The sequence below is a fragment of the Dioscorea cayenensis genome, chromosome 5 (assembly GCF_009730915.1).
Source record: "Dioscorea cayenensis subsp. rotundata cultivar TDr96_F1 chromosome 5, TDr96_F1_v2_PseudoChromosome.rev07_lg8_w22 25.fasta, whole genome shotgun sequence".
NCBI classification, from domain to species: domain Eukaryota; kingdom Viridiplantae; phylum Streptophyta; class Magnoliopsida; order Dioscoreales; family Dioscoreaceae; genus Dioscorea; species Dioscorea cayenensis.
The window spans coordinates 32,184,094-32,201,115 of record NC_052475.1 but is presented as its reverse complement, the minus strand read 5'-3'; the positions used below and the strand labels follow the sequence as shown (position 1 = coordinate 32,201,115).

General features: G+C 33.4%; 2 protein-coding genes and 2 long non-coding RNA genes across 4 annotated transcripts; 1 reads left to right on the top strand and 3 right to left on the bottom strand.

Annotated features, from left to right (window-relative positions):
* Positions 1-13: 13 nt before the first annotated feature.
* LOC120260857 lies at positions 14-1,546 on the bottom strand. Its single transcript, XR_005536512.1, has 3 exons — positions 1,431-1,546; positions 977-1,029; positions 14-833 (listed from the first exon to the last, which is right to left on the bottom strand). It is a non-coding gene; the product is annotated as an uncharacterized LOC120260857 (long non-coding RNA).
* A 79-nt stretch (positions 1,547-1,625) lies between these two features.
* On the bottom strand, positions 1,626-4,599 carry LOC120260856. Its single transcript, XR_005536511.1, has 5 exons — positions 4,419-4,599; positions 3,132-3,289; positions 2,959-3,014; positions 1,865-2,169; positions 1,626-1,753 (listed from the first exon to the last, which is right to left on the bottom strand). It is a non-coding gene; the product is annotated as an uncharacterized LOC120260856 (long non-coding RNA).
* Positions 4,600-6,049: 1,450 nt separating this feature from the next.
* Positions 6,050-9,857, bottom strand: LOC120262226 (protein ABHD18). The gene is made up of 6 exons (XM_039270307.1): positions 9,636-9,857; positions 8,314-8,869; positions 7,857-7,941; positions 7,576-7,745; positions 7,052-7,323; positions 6,050-6,505 (listed from the first exon to the last, which is right to left on the bottom strand). Exons 2-6 carry the CDS (start codon positions 8,687-8,689, stop codon positions 6,326-6,328), a joined length of 1,083 nt encoding a protein of 360 aa, XP_039126241.1. The 5' UTR covers positions 8,690-8,869; positions 9,636-9,857; the 3' UTR covers positions 6,050-6,325.
* Positions 9,858-15,026: 5,169 nt separating this feature from the next.
* Positions 15,027-17,001, top strand: LOC120261748 (cytochrome P450 93A3-like). The gene is made up of 2 exons (XM_039269730.1): positions 15,027-16,012; positions 16,171-17,001. Exons 1-2 carry the CDS (start codon positions 15,086-15,088, stop codon positions 16,789-16,791), a joined length of 1,548 nt encoding a protein of 515 aa, XP_039125664.1. The 5' UTR covers positions 15,027-15,085; the 3' UTR covers positions 16,792-17,001.
* The last annotated feature ends 21 nt before the right edge of the window (positions 17,002-17,022 follow it).

Sequence of the window (17,022 nt, the reverse complement as noted above, 5' to 3'; positions counted from 1 at the left end):
TAATTTGGCTGAATGCATTATTATGCTGATTAAATGAAATATGGAAACTTGAAGAAAATGGTGACTGTATAGTTGTATTTCATTTCCTTTTGTTTTTTCAATTGAAATCAATCTTGCTCTCTTTTATTAGAGGCTTGGTCACCTAATGATCATGAACAGAATAATCTAGAGGAAATAGGAATGTCCTCTGCTGGCAGCTTGAATGCCTGATTGAGGTCCAAAACTGTAGCACATCAAAGATTTCCAACAGTTGAAAAGCATTGCCTGTTGTTTCTTCAAATCCATTGATTTTGATGTTTGCTTTAGCTTCTTCGAGTCCAGAGATGCCAAACCGCTGCCCAATCCAATGGGAACTTTATCATCATGAGTTTTAGCAGATCCATTCCATTTTGATGCATTAATATCAGAGGCTGAATGATTTGAATCAGCCTCATTAGAATCAATTGCAGTGGGGCTGTTTCCGGTGTTGATCATGTTCAGAAGCTGGTTTAGAATAGGCACAGTGGAGTGGGAACACAAGTTGGTTGCACCAGCAAAACCTTTGGCAGCAGCTTTTTTCCAAACTTTGGCTTTCCTAACTTCGGCAGCTGCTCGAGCATCAGGTCATCAAACCTCCTTCCCCTGGAAGGGCCTCCCCGAAAGTCGCTGAGCTGATCAATCTATTGGCCGCACCACTTTGAGAACCTTCAGTTGCAGCCTACATTACCTTTGTTAAAATGTGGTGAGCCTTTGCAATGACAGGATGTGTCTTCACATAGACGAAAAATCATGACAAGCAAGCAAACCTTTAGAAAAAGAGTTTGCCCTTTGCTCTTCTGCTGATTTGCCTTTGCCTATCACAAGAAAGTAACATAAATTAATTTTCATTATAAATGCATCATCTTTAGACAGCATATTGATAGAGGTTTATGATAGGAGAAAATGTCTCCAACCTTGTGTAGGAGTAGATGATGTGAGCTATTATGATAGTGTGTACCTTATGATGGTAAAGCAAGTGCTATTGAAACAACTCCATGCTTTGCAGAATTGCTGTAAAGAGATAGGAAAGTTTTGATGCGTGAGATTTCAGGCTTCATGAGGAGTTTGGTAACATTAAAAATCTCAAGAAGAAAATCCTTCAGACCAGCAGGTCTTATTATTTATTATAAAACAGCAAGATCATCAGCGTTAAACATGAAACTAAGTCATCAGTTCTGTTGTGCTGATGCAAGTGATGTGCTATCTTTCTAAATTAAAAAAAAAAAAAAAAAATGTCATGAACTCATAGTTGTACAAATTTTATATTCTAGTTTATAATAGTCATCAGAAACATCACAGCTCTGTACTACATACGAGGTTAAACTATACATAAATAAACCCCTATATAAACCATTAAACTAGATATTGTGACTTTGTATTATATCCAAAGAAATCAAGCACATGACAACTACCTGTGTTTCATGCTGTTGAAATTTCTTTATCCAGTTCTCTATATAAAGTGTCCTTGCATCATCCTCTTCTCCCAGTTGTTAAACTAGTAAATCATAAGTCTTCCTTTCATGCTGCAATGAAGTTCTGGTCAATATAAGATACAATTTTGACTAAGCCAAAGTTTGTAGAATTTAGGTGCAGAATACATGCCTGCATAGAGATTTTGTAGAGGCACCCTTAGTTAAAACTTAAAAGACAACACCAAGTGCCTGGTTTCATACAGAAGTTTGAATATGCTCCTGAGTCCTGACAAAGAAGCCATTCATTCCTTTTCAAATGCTTCCTTTAAACAACAGTGAGCAGTATTCATTTTTCCAGTATCCAGGTACATCATAGCAACATTTATGAAAGTCACTGCCACAACTGGATGATTGGAACCAGATGACAAGCCTACCAGAAGCAATGTTCTTGGCATGTGCCGCAAAGCGAGTTCTATCTGAGTGAGACCATGGTAGAATGAGGCCATGTTTCCATAGCTGAAAATATTGAAATCATAGACAAGCTTAGCAATAACATGCATTCCAAAAAATTATAACAAGAAAACAAGGAAAAATGATCCAGTCACAGGTGATGCAAAGCAAAACTAATGAAGGATTTCTTTTTCAAGCCTGTGAGCAGTATCTGGATGATCCAGCCCAAGACAATGCTCATTTATAAGCAGCTTCTGGTACTGTTGCATTATTGCGCCCTCCAAGTTTCCTGCATGAAATAGAATCAATAATAATAACAGCTTTGAACTTCTTATCACCCTTCAAAATGGAATGCTAGAAATCATGCCTCAGACTATAAGATCAATATTGAGCTAGAAGAGCAACTATAGTTGGTCAGGCCAAGTCAGGCCAACATTGCCATTTCCTATCAGATACTCTGACAAATTGAGCTACTATATCAACAAGTCTATAATGAATTCTATATATTGATTACTGATGAAAACAGGCTTCTTTTTTTTTTAAAAAAAAACATTTAAAGGATTGCCCAAGCTAAACAATTAAGTTTTCATTTGGTGTAAGGTCATATGTAAATCAAAAACGACAAGAAATAGTAGAATCTGTAAAAATGATGACAAACACAATTATCTTCAAGCAAGTACTTACATCATACTTGCATGTTAGATGACATAAATAGTGGAGGTAAACCAGATAATCATCATTGCTGCATTTCCATTCACTAACATGAAACTCAACTATAATACATTATTAGCATGCAGTCGAACTTTTAGGATCGGAATATGCATGATGTGAAGCTTGGATATGTCATGTGTTCCCATGCAAATCGCTAAAGAAATAAAATAAAAAGTTTAAACAACATTAGGGAAAACAAGATAAAAATACATGTAAAGTATCAGATAAAAGCTCATGAACAAAACCGGCAGCAACTAGTAAATTCTTTGTGCATTGGACCAGTAACCTAATATCCATGCTTAACTTAGTTTCAAGTATATAGAATCAATATTAAAAGAGGGCTAAAGTCAATGAAATGAAGAATTACTAGGTAATGTATAGAGAATGCTTCAGTTAAAAGCGAGAAAGCCTCCCCAACATTCCCTGAAAAATGAGTCATCCATATCATTGTTGAATATGTTTGACCAATAATGCGAAAGCAATCTGATCTACTATAGAAGATGATTTGCATTTGACTTAATTCATGTTCATACAACATACTTCAGCCAATTGAGCTTTTCCTTAATCCATGAGATTCATAGCTTCTGAACATATTGGAACTAAATTTTTCACAACTGATGGAGATCTACAATATATGTAGTTTTAAATGTTGATGAAGCATCAAGATCAGATTCCCCTGCTGAAACCGATATTCGTACCTGTTAATTACAACTTTTATAAGATGAGACAGTGTGCAAGCTTGGTAATAGAACAGACATAAAATTGTTATGAATACCGTGGAAATCCAAGACAATGACCCTTGGTCAGGTTTATTAAAATTTCAAAGCATTTGAATTAGTAAATGAGTAAGTGTTAGTTGCATATAATGTCTGCAAGCAAAGCATGAAGCATAAAAATAGATGAAGTGACATAAGCAGCACTTTTGATGAAAGAAAATCAGCAAAAACAATTCTCTCAAAAAAGAAGTTTAATTCAAATCAAATGGATGTTTTTTCAACAAGAAGATATCAAGAGAACTCATTGGGAAGGAATGAGCATATACACAGCCAGAGCTCCCGTTTAGAGAGAACCTCATGTGGTGATTTGTTAATAATTTTCAGTTTTTGATTTTTGCAAGGATTTCAAACAAGTTAATGACCAACAAATTTACAAGTCCCTTTTCCCATTTTTCTTTTCTTCAAATAACCATTCAAACAGAATAAGGAAAAGAAGAATGGGTTACGGATGAGTTCCTATGTAGTATTAGAGTAACTAATAGTCCCACATTTGTTAATTTGGTAAATATGGATCTGAATACATAAACCTAGTCTCTCATCTTGTTAGATTAAGTTTTTATGATGAATTGGATCCAGATAATATATTTAGTTTAAATTTAAAATATAATCGATAGACCAACACATTTCAATGGAGCATATTTCAATAACTAATAATTCAATATAAGTTAATTTAGTAAATATGGATTAGAATACCTAAAGCATAGGTCTATCATCTTAATTTTTTTTTGAATTGAATCCAAATAATATGTTTCATTTGCATCTAACATGCAGTAGTCTTTTTGAAAACAGGGTGGTAATAGTGTATTGCACTTTCTACTGCCAATTAAGTGAATCCTGTTGCACAGAGTAATTCTTCTCATCTATGACAATCTTTTAGAATAAAATAAATGAACGATTCATCCAGAGAATGTCTCCATGCCTTCAATTCATAATTATCATGTGGCATAAATAATGGACTTAAAAAATCACCATAAGCACATATAAATAGCATAAAATGGAGAACAAAAGAAAGAAAAAAAAAATACAATATATATATATATCACATTCAGACCTATCATCACTGCCAACAATACCCTTGCACTCCACCAGAGCAGCTAGCTTGAATACAATGCCTGAACAATCTAAAACTATGTGTTCCTTCAAATGGAGGTGCCTAGCAGCCTCTACTACCTATGAGAAGCAAGAAAATCATTACAACATCAGTGGTACACAAGAATTTTGGAAAAAGAATAAGAAAGAAACTTGTGTTAAAAAGTTGGAAGATAAGATACAGTTCTTATCATGTGCAAGGAAACTTTCCAATTATACAGATGCTAAAAAGAAACTCTGAGGGCTTACTAAACTTTGAGATTGGCAGTCAAACAACATAAAAGTTGCAAACATCATAAATTCATTGGGAGGTGACACTCCAACCCACACGGAGATAGTAATCAAGGAATGAAGCATAAAGGCATCCTATCATGTGATTTAAAAAAATAAATAAAAAAAATTGCTAAAAATTATTCTATGATGTTAATGTTGCCCCAAACAAAGCCTGAAGCAAACAATTGCCAGCTCTATTTTGTTGCAATCAGTATTGCATAAGTAAACAATGTGCATAAGCCATAACAAAATGATCCTCTTGACCACTTTAAAAACTTGTGAAGTTAAGTTTACTGGTAGCACTAGAATTCAAAGACTTCCCTTTGTTCCTCCCTTTGTTTGATTTCCCATCCATGTTTTGGTCCTAATTCTAATGTCAAAATCAGCCAAAAATAAATAAATAAGCATTAGAATCACAAAAATCACAAATAAACAGCCAAACATATCCAAAACCTAACATTTTTTTTCCTCACTTTCAAACCAACAGCTCTTCATCTCAAACAACCATTCTGAACATTGTTCCCAAGTAGTAATTAAAAATAAAATAATAATAATAATAATAATAAGGTGGTGTGGGACCAAGCTAGGGACTGACCAGTGGAGGATTTTGTGAAATGTGCCTAACTTGATGAGGACATCAAATCAGATTAGGAAAATAATGTAAATCTGATTTAGTATCACATCATCTAATTGAAAAAAAGTCCATATATAAGGGGAGAGGGTAATCCTACCCTATCAAGCCAGTTTTTTCAAATATTAGGTCACTTGTTGTGTGCATCAAAATTTTTTTGACAATCCCATAAAATACCAACAACTAAAACAGCCCAAATTTGTTGAGACTTTTTTTTCCCACTAATTTTTATATATCGGTTATTGAAATGTGTTGGAAGCCTTGGATTTTATTGAATAATTTGTAGTTTGATGAGTATTTATACACTTGACTAATTTCTTAGTAATCTTATATGTATATATACATTCTAAATCTCAATTAGTGAATTTCTGGTGGAAATAAATAAATAATTAATTAATTATTTTGAAAGAGGATCAAATCAATGCTTGCATATCAAATGGTCTCAAAGTCATGATCAAAGTTTCTCATGCATCTTTAATCAAAAAGAGAAAAAAGTTTGTCATGTGCCATGAGCAGCAAATATTTAAGCACAAAAATGAATTTACAAGATCAACAGTTTTTTCAAACAGAGAACCGGGTTAATCCTTGCATATTAAATTGTCATTGATTTCAAATTCATGAGCATTCTCCCTTGAAAATTATGAGAATTTTGATATTACCATAAAAGTACATAACGAAGTTGTAATTCATGTAGAGAATCAAATAAATCAAATGGCCATTGCCTCTCAAATTCATGTACACAGTATCCTATTATTCATGAACAAGTTAAATTTCTGGCAAATGGCAAATGGTGTTCAATTGAAAGAAAATCAGGAATTGAAAAATCTCTTCATCTTTTGAACTTGTTACAAATGAATTTGTGAGGCACCAGTGATTAAAGAATTACACACAACTGATCTCAATCCCATCCTTATTCCATCAGGAAGAGTTTCGGTCATAGTAGTGATTCTGATACATTGTCATAATTATGATGATTCTGATTCCCTCCATTGCAATCTGTCGAGACCATCAACGATGGCTTTTCGGAATGCATCATTGTGTAGGAGAAAGGATGAGACATGGCCGCCAGTGACCCACCTCACCTCCGATCCCGGCCAAGCTCTTTGTAGCTCTAAGACGGAATGTTTGGGGATATAGCCATCATCCTAAGTGTAAAGAACATCAGTAATAAAAAATTAGAAATAAAGAAACATATATGAACCCATGGAAAGAGAAGAGCTGACAGGGTTAGTAAATTTTACTGATTTTGTCATATTAAAATTGTGATTAAAAAACAAACTGATATGCTTAGGACAATGATCATACATTATACTAAAAGAAAAATGCCACCTATGCATGAAAGCATGCATAAAATGAGGACATTTAACCGTTGAGCAGTAAATGAAATCGATTGGTTCTTGGATGCCAATTGCCTGGTGGCAAATAATTGGTTCTGAATAGCTAGCTGTTGATTGTTCAACCAAAAGAATCAAGAGTTTCAATGACAGTCTTGAATAAGACATAACAAACCAACAATATAATCGAAACTAGATATGGATAATTTTGATGAAACAATTTTAGGTAGTATTCCTCCATAAAAGGTAAAACAGTTAAAAGAGGCAAACTGGTAGTTATATCAGATTGATTTTGAAATGCCATAGAAAAACTATAACTCTGAATTTATGATGGGGAAATGACAAACAAGAAGATACCGTTGCAGCGACAAAAATGACCGCCTGAGGATTCTTGGGAATTGGGAAGCGAGTGACATCTGTGAGTGATAACACAGAGCGAAGCCGCTCCCTGACTTGTTCAAGGGTCATGTCAACCTTCTGAGCAGCATCTTCCCTAAGAGCTTCCCAAGCAGTAGCATGTTTCAACACTCCTTCACAGAAAGCAACAACAGCAGAATGTGGTGAAAGAAATGGTAATGTCGCAATCGGAGTAGGGTGCAAAGATCCGACCATTGCAGCATGTACACCTCCTGTAATCTCCAACACAGGCAAATTCAGAAAAAAAAAATCGCATCAAACAGGATTTACAAAAGTAACAATATTCAGGTAACACGGGAAGAAAATTAACTGACAATTAATGATGTACAGAATTGTTAGATCCGTCCAAAAAAATTAAGACTTGAAAATTTTGTGAAATTTTAGTTTATATGATTATTCTTATAAGTATCTTATCAAAGAGATACAATGACACAAATAACTAAAGGTGTGCTTTTTGTCCTTACCCATGCTAAGGCCGCATATGCCTGTCTTGCCAAAACCTTCCTCAATTTCTAACCAGTGCAACAAACACCGAGCTTCTTCAATAGTAACTCTCCCCAACAGTAGCAAGTCACTCACACATAAAAGCTTTGCACCACGTTGCATGCTAGGACGTCGGAGTCCATAAAAAGGACTGCAGCACATTTAGTTCACATTAGAACCTACAATTAGGAAAAAAAAAAAGTGGATGCATATTTTTTATGCATAAAAGCAAGTTTGACAATAGTTACACAGGAATTATCACCTCTCAAGTACCATAGTTGCTATGTTTTCCTTCACCAGAGGCCCACCAAGACGCAACCTCCGCTCAAATGTATGGTCTCCAGTGCCTATGAAACTTCAAATGAATACATTGAGATCATGCAGTGAAAGCAAGGAAGACCACAAAATACACTACGATACATAAAGTCAGCAAGTAAGCATAAAGCATAAATACATTCAATAATTTAGTATTTCAGGATCTTGCAGTAGGATAGCAAAGAAAATAAGAAAATAATAAAATCTGAGCAGGTGACATTATGGTGTTGATAGATTACTTAATATCAGATCCTTGGATTCAAAACAAGGGCAATATTCAGTTTTCACTTTCGCATTGTAATGTTGTATACCAGATCACATAAAGTTCTAAAAGCAAAAACATTTGAACACAAAATCAGACAACTTGTAAACAATGCATTGAGGAACTGAACTAAACAAATTACCTGCCAAGTGAACCACACACGCCATCTTTTGTGGAGGTACATTCTTAGGCAGAAGAAATGCAACTCTTGCGTTGTGATTCTCAGGAGATAGTGTACTAAGAAGCCGTTCATCGCAGGGAGTCTTGAAAACACCTTCTCTAAGGCATGCAGATTTAGTTTCCCATACAGTTTTCCAAATAGGCCGGACTATATTAGGTGGCCAATTCTGACCTGAAGCTTCTGGGAAAAGTTGCTTAACCATGTTCTCTAGCATGTCAAGCTTGCTCCCTCCCCACCCCCTCGAGAAGAAAGGAGTGCTTAATTTGGTTCTATGCACAAATGCACCATAAATATGATCCAGAACATAATGAAGAATACCTAAATTTACTGATACCATCTCCTAGAGAAAGCCTGGCAACGTCAAATGCAAAGATCTAATGAACAAACACCTTCCTTGATCAAATGGAGCAGAATAAATTGCTTGTGATTCCAAACAGTGATAAACTAAGTCCACTGAATTATAAACAATTTGTCTCCTTTGACATTGATTCCCCAATTTCTACATACAGCAATCTGTCTGGAGTGGAAATTCAAAACAAAAAAAAAATGATGAATCAATTCTTAAGAACAAAGAAAAGCTAGACAAAGAATGCACATAGTTAGGGAAATGCCTGGTTCAACATATATAAGTTAAGAGATCCAAAATCTTTAGAAAATCCAAGAGTAAAAAGATGTAAAATAGATCAACAACAGGGAAAAAGACATTCAAACATAATTCATGAAAGTGCCAGTCACTCAAACACCTTACTAGCAGGAATTATCTCCTTGATTGATCAAGAGCGACTGAGAAAACAAGGGAGACTTTTAAAATTAAGTAAAGGTGAGAAATTGGAGCTAACAGGAGTTACAAGCATTAGAACTTCATTAAATTACCAGAATTCTGGACAAGAACCAAAAAGCCGCCAATCCAGCGGGGATAAAAAATCATTAACCAAGCATCATATCCACCAAAACAACCCTAAATATATCCTTGATCAGTGCAAATAGCAGAATCCATCACTTGTAACAAATTTAAAAACTTTGGTGAAACCTACACCTAAATATATCCTCTCAGAACGATACAATGCAAGCTGAGGACAATGCCAAAGTTCATATAAGCCTAAAAAAATCCAACTATCCCGTGAGAACCCAATTCCACAAAAAAGGTCTCCAACATCACAGTAAGATCAGAGCTATGAGAGAGAAATCCAATGCCCACTCAGAAAACGGAAGAAATCAATCCAAAACCCTCATAACAATTTAGCAAACAAATTAAATTCGAGGAAAAGGAGAAGAATCAATACCAGAAATCAACCAGAACCACTCAACTTTCCTCCTGATCCAATGTCCGAAATTCCAACAATCCTGCGAGAAACACCATCAAATCACAGAAAGCTACCAACTTTCATGCATAAATCAGACGAGAACACCAAGAAACCAAAGAGATTGGTCTTTGGGAATCGTGTACGCGCTGGATCCGATGCAGAGATGGATTGGAACGAGAGAGAGAGAGAGAGAGAGAGAGAGAGAGAGAAGAGCTGGGTGATGAGCGGGTCTTGGTTTATATAAAATAAAAGAAAGGGGAAACTTTTTTTCGCTCTCTGAACACGAACAGCAACCGCGCTATCCAATCGATTTTAACCGTTCATTAAATCAATACAATTCGGGTAATAAGATAATCTGAATCTCGAGGCAAATTTGACGGTTATGATGAAAGAATTAGCTTGCTTGGTGTTAGATACTAAACACGAAACAAGGGAGGCAATAGGAAGGGGAAAACCGGGGGCGGGGTTGGGAGAGATAACGAGAGCCGTTGGATCCTAAGGTTAAATGTGGGGACATGGAGTGGGTGTGATTGGTGTGCTATCTTTGGATAAGGCTTACGTGGACAAGACGTGTCAACAAGTTTGACACAGCCTACAGCCTAGCTCAACCGTAAAAAAATTTTTATATTTATTTATTATTATTTTAAAAATATACTGACAAATCGGATATGAAACGTCTATATTTATAAAATGACGTTTAGTTAGCGAAATATTATATTACAATAAAATATAAGGAAAGTAATGGAAGATTAGAGATAATAGGTGATATTACCAAGAATGTGATTATCAATTTAACTAAATAGGTGATAGTGATGATCTAACATTCCCGGAATATGTTTGGATCCCATTATACTCTTAAAATCTAATAAAATCACAAAAATATCAATTTTTAAAATTAAAAAAAAAATATTTTTTTTTATTTACATATATTTTTTCATCAAAATATCTAATTAGAAATAAAAAAAACACTTGAGATTAAATTTTTTTTAAAAACCTTAAATTGGAGGAAATTATTTAAATTGAAGAAAAAAATTATATTTATTTAAAATAATTAAATTTGGTTTTAATTAATATTAATAAATTAAAATTAAAATTTATTTTTTCTTAATAATGACACATATTTAGTATTAAATAATTTTGATATTTACATTAAAATTTTATAGATTTTTGAAAAATTTTTTTGCAGTTATTAGATAATATTTTAATAAAAAAATCAATTAATAATATAAGATTTATAAGTAACTATTAAATTGTTATACTCCAACTATACTGCATTGTTAACTTGGGAATCATAAACCCATTCCAATAATTTTATTTCAAATGATAATGTGAGATTCTGTGAACCAAATAAACATAATTGAGATGGGAATGAAACTTCAATTTAAGCACAAATATATACCATCATCAATCAATGGAGGTGTATCTGATAATAATCCCAATGAAAGTATTTCTCTTATTCTCGAAGCATAATTTAGACATAAATAATATATGTAGTGGCAAATGACATTAAAAGATATAATGAATGCCAAATAAACTTCAAAAACTTCTTAATGACCTCTCCCACGGTCCCACTATAGAAACAGTAATTTTTTATATTTATAAATTCATCAATGTCAACTGTGAAAAATATGATAAAATTTATTATAAACATAAGCTTTATGCTTTATTCAGTTTTTTAAAGATTAATTTGAGTTAAAACTGGGTTATGGTATGAGTATAGTTATCTAATTTAAATTTGAATAGGTTTAATTAATTTGAATTTTAGTAGATTTTATTTTTATTTTTTTATTTTTTTACAAAAACAATAAGTGAAGAATTAATCTCCAACCAGTGCACTCTCAGTCAAAGACAAAAGGATTGAACTGTAAATCCACACCCATAATCAGTGATCCGTTATCATTATCATTTTCAATGAGTCTTGAACTCGAGATCTTTTGAATATTTCACTCTCAATTTCCGCAATAAGACCATATATCACTAGGAAATGAGTCATAGGGTGAATTTAATTATTTATAACTATTAAATACAGGACTATGTAATTATATATACCACTATGTGTGTACCAAATTGGTAGCCAGGTGTGTCTACTTATAAGTCACAACTTTGAATATATCCTTTATAAAACTATGCATTTATCTATTTATCTAATTATATTAAAATTTGTTCTTCTCCAAATATTATATTAGAGTTACGTAAAAGTTCCCACCTCGCACTTTGTCTATATTTATCTATTTATTTAAATCAATTTGTCTTAATGTATTATCTTATAACTGGCCCAAAATATGTGTCCTTTGTCTCTCTTTCCATATATATTTGTGTGTAGCAGTATGTGTGTTTGTTCTTCTTTATGTTTTATCTTAGAATTGATTCCAAAATATATCTGAATTTTTTATTTGGGAATTAGTTTGTACTTTGGTTTTCCCCCTATTTTATTGTTATCCAAGCAAGTCAAGGCAACAACTCATCTTCGCAAGGAACACTAGGCAAATTATTAATACTTCTCAGCAAACAGAATGAAACATAACTTCGTGATGCAGACATATAACCACATTCATGCACATCCCTCACACAAATACACTAAATTCTCAATCATATCATTAAAAAATCAATCAGTCTCAATATTTCATATGGGAGACAATGGCACTACCACCCAACTATTACCTCCGAAATAATCATAATATAACCAAGGTTGTCAGACCCTATGGCCGGCCCGGGTATACCCCATTGAACCGGGTATTAAAAACTCGGTGTTAACCCGGTGACCCAGGAGATTCAACCCGAACCGGTTGACCCGACCGGGTCAATCGGGTCATAATGTTTAAAATTTTTTTATAATATTTAACAATTTATTATTTTTTCATTAGAAACCTCAAAATCGTGTATATTTATTAATATTAATTTATATTTTATAATCAATAAATATAATTATAATATATATATATATATATCATAAACATACTAACATACTAACAAAAATTAACATTTAAAATAAAATCTATTAATGTGTTATGTAAATATTTTCTAAAAATTTAATTTATTAAGAAAATAAAACAATAAATGAGTGTAATTTTATTATAAAAATATAAAAATAAAGTATTCTAATTAAATAAAAAATATAAAAAAATTTAAAACAAAATAAAAACTCAATTGTGATATAAGAATTAGTGAATTAAATTTCTTATCTATTTTAACAAAATCAACCAATAAACAAATAAATAAATAAATGACCCTAAGAGAAGTTCGATAATTATATTAATATATTAAATTTATAAATATTTAAAAAATGTAAAAATAAATGACATAATTAGAAAACACTACTATATATAAGGTCATTTATCAATTTAAATATCAAATTTGAGTAGTTTTTAATATTATAATTATGGGTTTAGTATTATATTGCTCATTATTAATTATTATAATTATTTTTTTATATTTTATTATTCACCCCGGTTCGACCCGGTCGAACCCATTGACCCCTGACCCCTGGGTTTAGCCGAGTCATTGCCCAGGTCGGGTCTGACAAGCTTGAGTATAACATAATCCATCTAAATATGAAAAAATGTCATATCATAAAACCAAAATATAAAAACTAATAATATGTCATATTAATTAAATAATTAATCAATAACAAAAGCCGGATCACTTTCCTCTAATAATAGTAAATTATACAAGACACCAAAAAGATTGAGTTATGCACTTAAAACAAGACTTGTACTTGCAAAACCTCATCCTTCTTTCTCCCGTCGATGAGATTAAATATTCACAAGAATGTTAGATCAGAACAATGGTTTAAATCTACCTAATTTATCATGATAATTTATATCCAAATTAGATTTAAACTTATATATATATATATATTAAATTAAATTACAATTCAAGTGATATGTAATTAGCAAGAGTAAAAACCTAAGAATTCTATATATATATATATATTAATATAAGGTAATCCCAATGTACTAGATGTAGAATGCGGAAAAAACTTAAGATAGGTGCTTAAATTTCTTAAAAATTAGGATGTTATTATTTACCAAGGTGTTCTAAGAGAGCTACCGCTAATTGTTTTGTTTACAAAGTGACACTAACGTTTAGCAATTAAATACTTAAAAAAAAAAAAAGACAAAAAAAAATTGAGAAGAAAAACACATCAAGAGACACAATTATACATACATAGATCTTTTTGTGATGATTTTCTACCTGACTTAAAATGATGGCAATATCCCAGCTTGACATGGTCTTTGCTAAACATTTATCATTGATTAATTGGTAGCATTCAAGAAAATTAATACACATTTAATTATATGTTTAAAAGATTATGTTCGTGACCTCAAACATCTAATTAAATATATTATTGTGATCTTTCGGTAGTTGCTATGAGATGAAGTTCAATGTATTCAAGTTATAATAAATGATATGTTTTTCCTTAGTCAAATTAAGTATGTAATTTTTAATGATCATTAATTGATAATTTTATTTAATTTGGCTAAAAAATAGTAATAAATTACAAAAACATATATTGAGAGTCCTTTTCGCATAAGGTCATCAAGTAGAAAGTTATGAAGAGTGCAATCAAAGAAATACAAAGATAATTTCGTAAATTACAGAGCAACTAATATCACCATGAATTTTATATGCATGTCTTTTATTCATTTGGTATAGCATTAACTCGATAAATAATATCTTCTTCATTAAAAAGTTTGTGTATGTATAAAGTTGTAAATTTAAATATTTAATGTTGAAAAATATATTAAAACAATTGCAGCTGAGTGATATGCAATAAACTCTTGTGCTGAATGTCAAAAAAGTTTGACTCATTTCTAAAACATTATCGAAGATTTATGGTGTATGAAGCAAGATTTAGGTTTATATGAAGTGATTTGTTCACGTTGTAAAAAATATATATATATATATATGAGCCTGTAAAATCTACTGACATCCGCCCAACAATGCCCTCTCACCCTAAAAAAATCCCGAACCTAAACTCGAACCCGGATTCTCCCTTAGATGTGTTCTCTCTCTGAAATTATTATAATGGTAGCCATCACGTACTCCCAAGGTCTCTCTTATTACAGACAACGGAATATGATGTTTAGTATATATATAGAAGTAGCCGGATAAGAATGACCTAATAAATGAAACCTTTTACTTTCTGACCTTTCATTTGGACGGCAACAATGTTACTCGTCCAATAAATCAAACACTCAAATTAAAATTTGCAATCAATAATAATAAAAATAAACATTTAAATTACACCTTAATAGCAACTAATCAATCATAAGAAAATCAGAGATTCATGAATCTACAACCAAGGATGTCTATAAATGCACTGCATCATATATAATCTTCAAGTATATATTGCACCCCACCACAAGGTCCACACAACCCCCACAAAAAAAAGAAGAAAAAAAAAAAATCAAGCAAATTAATACAACATGATAGAAGAAAACTTCAAAGTGAATCCCAAGTCATTTGCCATCTTCACCTCCATAACCATTTTGTCCATCATCATCCTACGGTGGCTCATCTCTAAGCCTGCCAGGACCGGTGCCGGTCTCCGGCTCCCACCGAGTCCAATAGGTCTCCCAATAATTGGTCACCTTCATCTTCTTGCACCTATTCCTCACCAAGCACTCCACAAACTATCATTGCGTTACGGTCCTTTGATCTTTCTCCGATTAGGTTCTGTCCCTTGTGTTGTTGCCTCATCGCCGGAGACCGCAAAAGAGTTCCTTAAAACTCATGAGCTCTTTTTTGCCGACCGTCCTCAATCAAAAGCAGTCAGTTATCTCACGTATGGTTCTGCAGACTTCTCTTACGCTCCTTTTGGAGCTTATTGGAAGTTCATGAAGAAACTTAGTATGTCCCAATTATTAGGAGGTCAGACTTTAGAACAACTTAATTTTATCAGGAAGGAGGAAGTAGTAAGATTTTTGCGAATATTGCAAATGAAAGCCAAAGAGAAAATGAAGGTGGATCTTAGTGGAGATCTCATAAGAATGAGTAACAACGTTATATGCAGGATGACGATGAGCCGAAGGTGCTCGGAGAACGAAGGGGAAGCGGAGGAAGTGAGGAAGTTGGTGGAGGAGACGGCGGAGATCATCGGAAAATTCAACTTGGCTGATTATATTAGTTTTTGCAAGAACTTTGATTTGCAAGGGTTTGATAAAAGGTTGGAGGATGTTCGCCGGAGATTCGATCATATGATGGAAGGGATATTGGAAGAGAAGAAGGCGGCGGTGACGGCAGGGGGTGGTGGAACTGCCGTGAAGGATATTTTGGACATTTTACTTGATATACATAAAGATGAGAATGCTGAGATGAAACTGTCTTTGGAGAACATCAAAGCTTACATTCTGGTAATTAACTATAATTCACTGTTAAATCATCATCATCACACTAGTAAAAAAATTGTTGTTCAAATAAATAATTGGAAACCGATTAAATATTTAATGCATTCAAATAGAATACATGTACATAACCTTGATGTTAATAATTCTCTGAACTGATTTGCAAGGACATCTTCGCGGCGGGCACGGACACGTCGGCGTTAACAATAGAATGGGCATTATCGGAGCTCATCAACAACCCAAGTGTGTTAGAAAAACTCCGAGAAGAGATAGACACAGTGGTAGGCAAGAACCGGCTCATCAGCGAAGCAGACATATCAAGCATGCCATACTTACAAGCCATAGTAAAAGAAACACTACGTCTACACCCAACCGGGCCAATGACAGTGAGAGAATGCACAAAAGATTGCGAGATCAATGGGTACAACATACAAGCCAAAACAAGACTGTTTGTGAACATTTGGGCTATAGGGAGGGACCCAGATTATTGGAAAGAGCCACTAAAGTTCATGCCAGAAAGGTTCATGGAGGAAGGGTGCAATGGGATTGATGTGAGAGGGCAGCATTTTCACATGCTTCCCTTTGGGAGTGGGAGAAGAGTTTGTCCGGGAGCGTCACTGGCGTTGCTTGTGGTGCATGCCGGGCTTGGTGCGCTGGTGCAGTGCTTTGATTGGGAGGTTGATGGAATGGTTGATATGACTGAAGGTCCTGGCTTGACTCTGCCACGTGCTAAACCTCTTGTTTGCACTCCGGTTCTGCGTCTCAACCTTTTGCCTTTACTTGCTTGATTTGATGATTGTGCCTTTTAAGACTCTTATCATTGTCTTGAGTATGTGATGGTGGTTTTTATATTTTTTTATATACTTGGTATGAATTTGACCGGCAAATGAAGTATTGTTGTTCTCGTTTGTCATTTGTGGTATCACTATATAATACAAGTCACTTGCATTATTATCACTATAATAACTCTCAGAGTCAGACATACACATAAGTCTAACTAAAGAGGCAACAAAAACAGT

What these genes read in the sequence shown, in the direction of transcription:
- LOC120261748 (XM_039269730.1), top strand. Translation starts at nt 15,086, where the DNA reads ATGATAGAAGAAAACTTCAAAGTGAATCCCAAGTCATTTGCCATCTTC. An exon ending in ACATCAAAGCTTACATTCTG is followed by an intron (nt 16,013 to 16,170) that starts GTAATTAACTAT and finishes CTGATTTGCAAG; the next exon opens with GACATCTTCGCGGCGGGCAC.
- LOC120262226 (XM_039270307.1), bottom strand. Translation starts at nt 8,689, where the DNA reads ATGGTATCAGTAAATTTAGGTATTCTTCATTATGTTCTGGATCATATT. An exon ending in GCAACTATGGTACTTGAGAG is followed by an intron (nt 7,746 to 7,856) that starts GTGATAATTCCT and finishes AATGTGCTGCAG; the next exon opens with TCCTTTTTATGGACTCCGAC. An exon ending in TCATTTTTGTCGCTGCAACG is followed by an intron (nt 6,506 to 7,051) that starts GTATCTTCTTGT and finishes CTTTACACTTAG; the next exon opens with GATGATGGCTATATCCCCAA.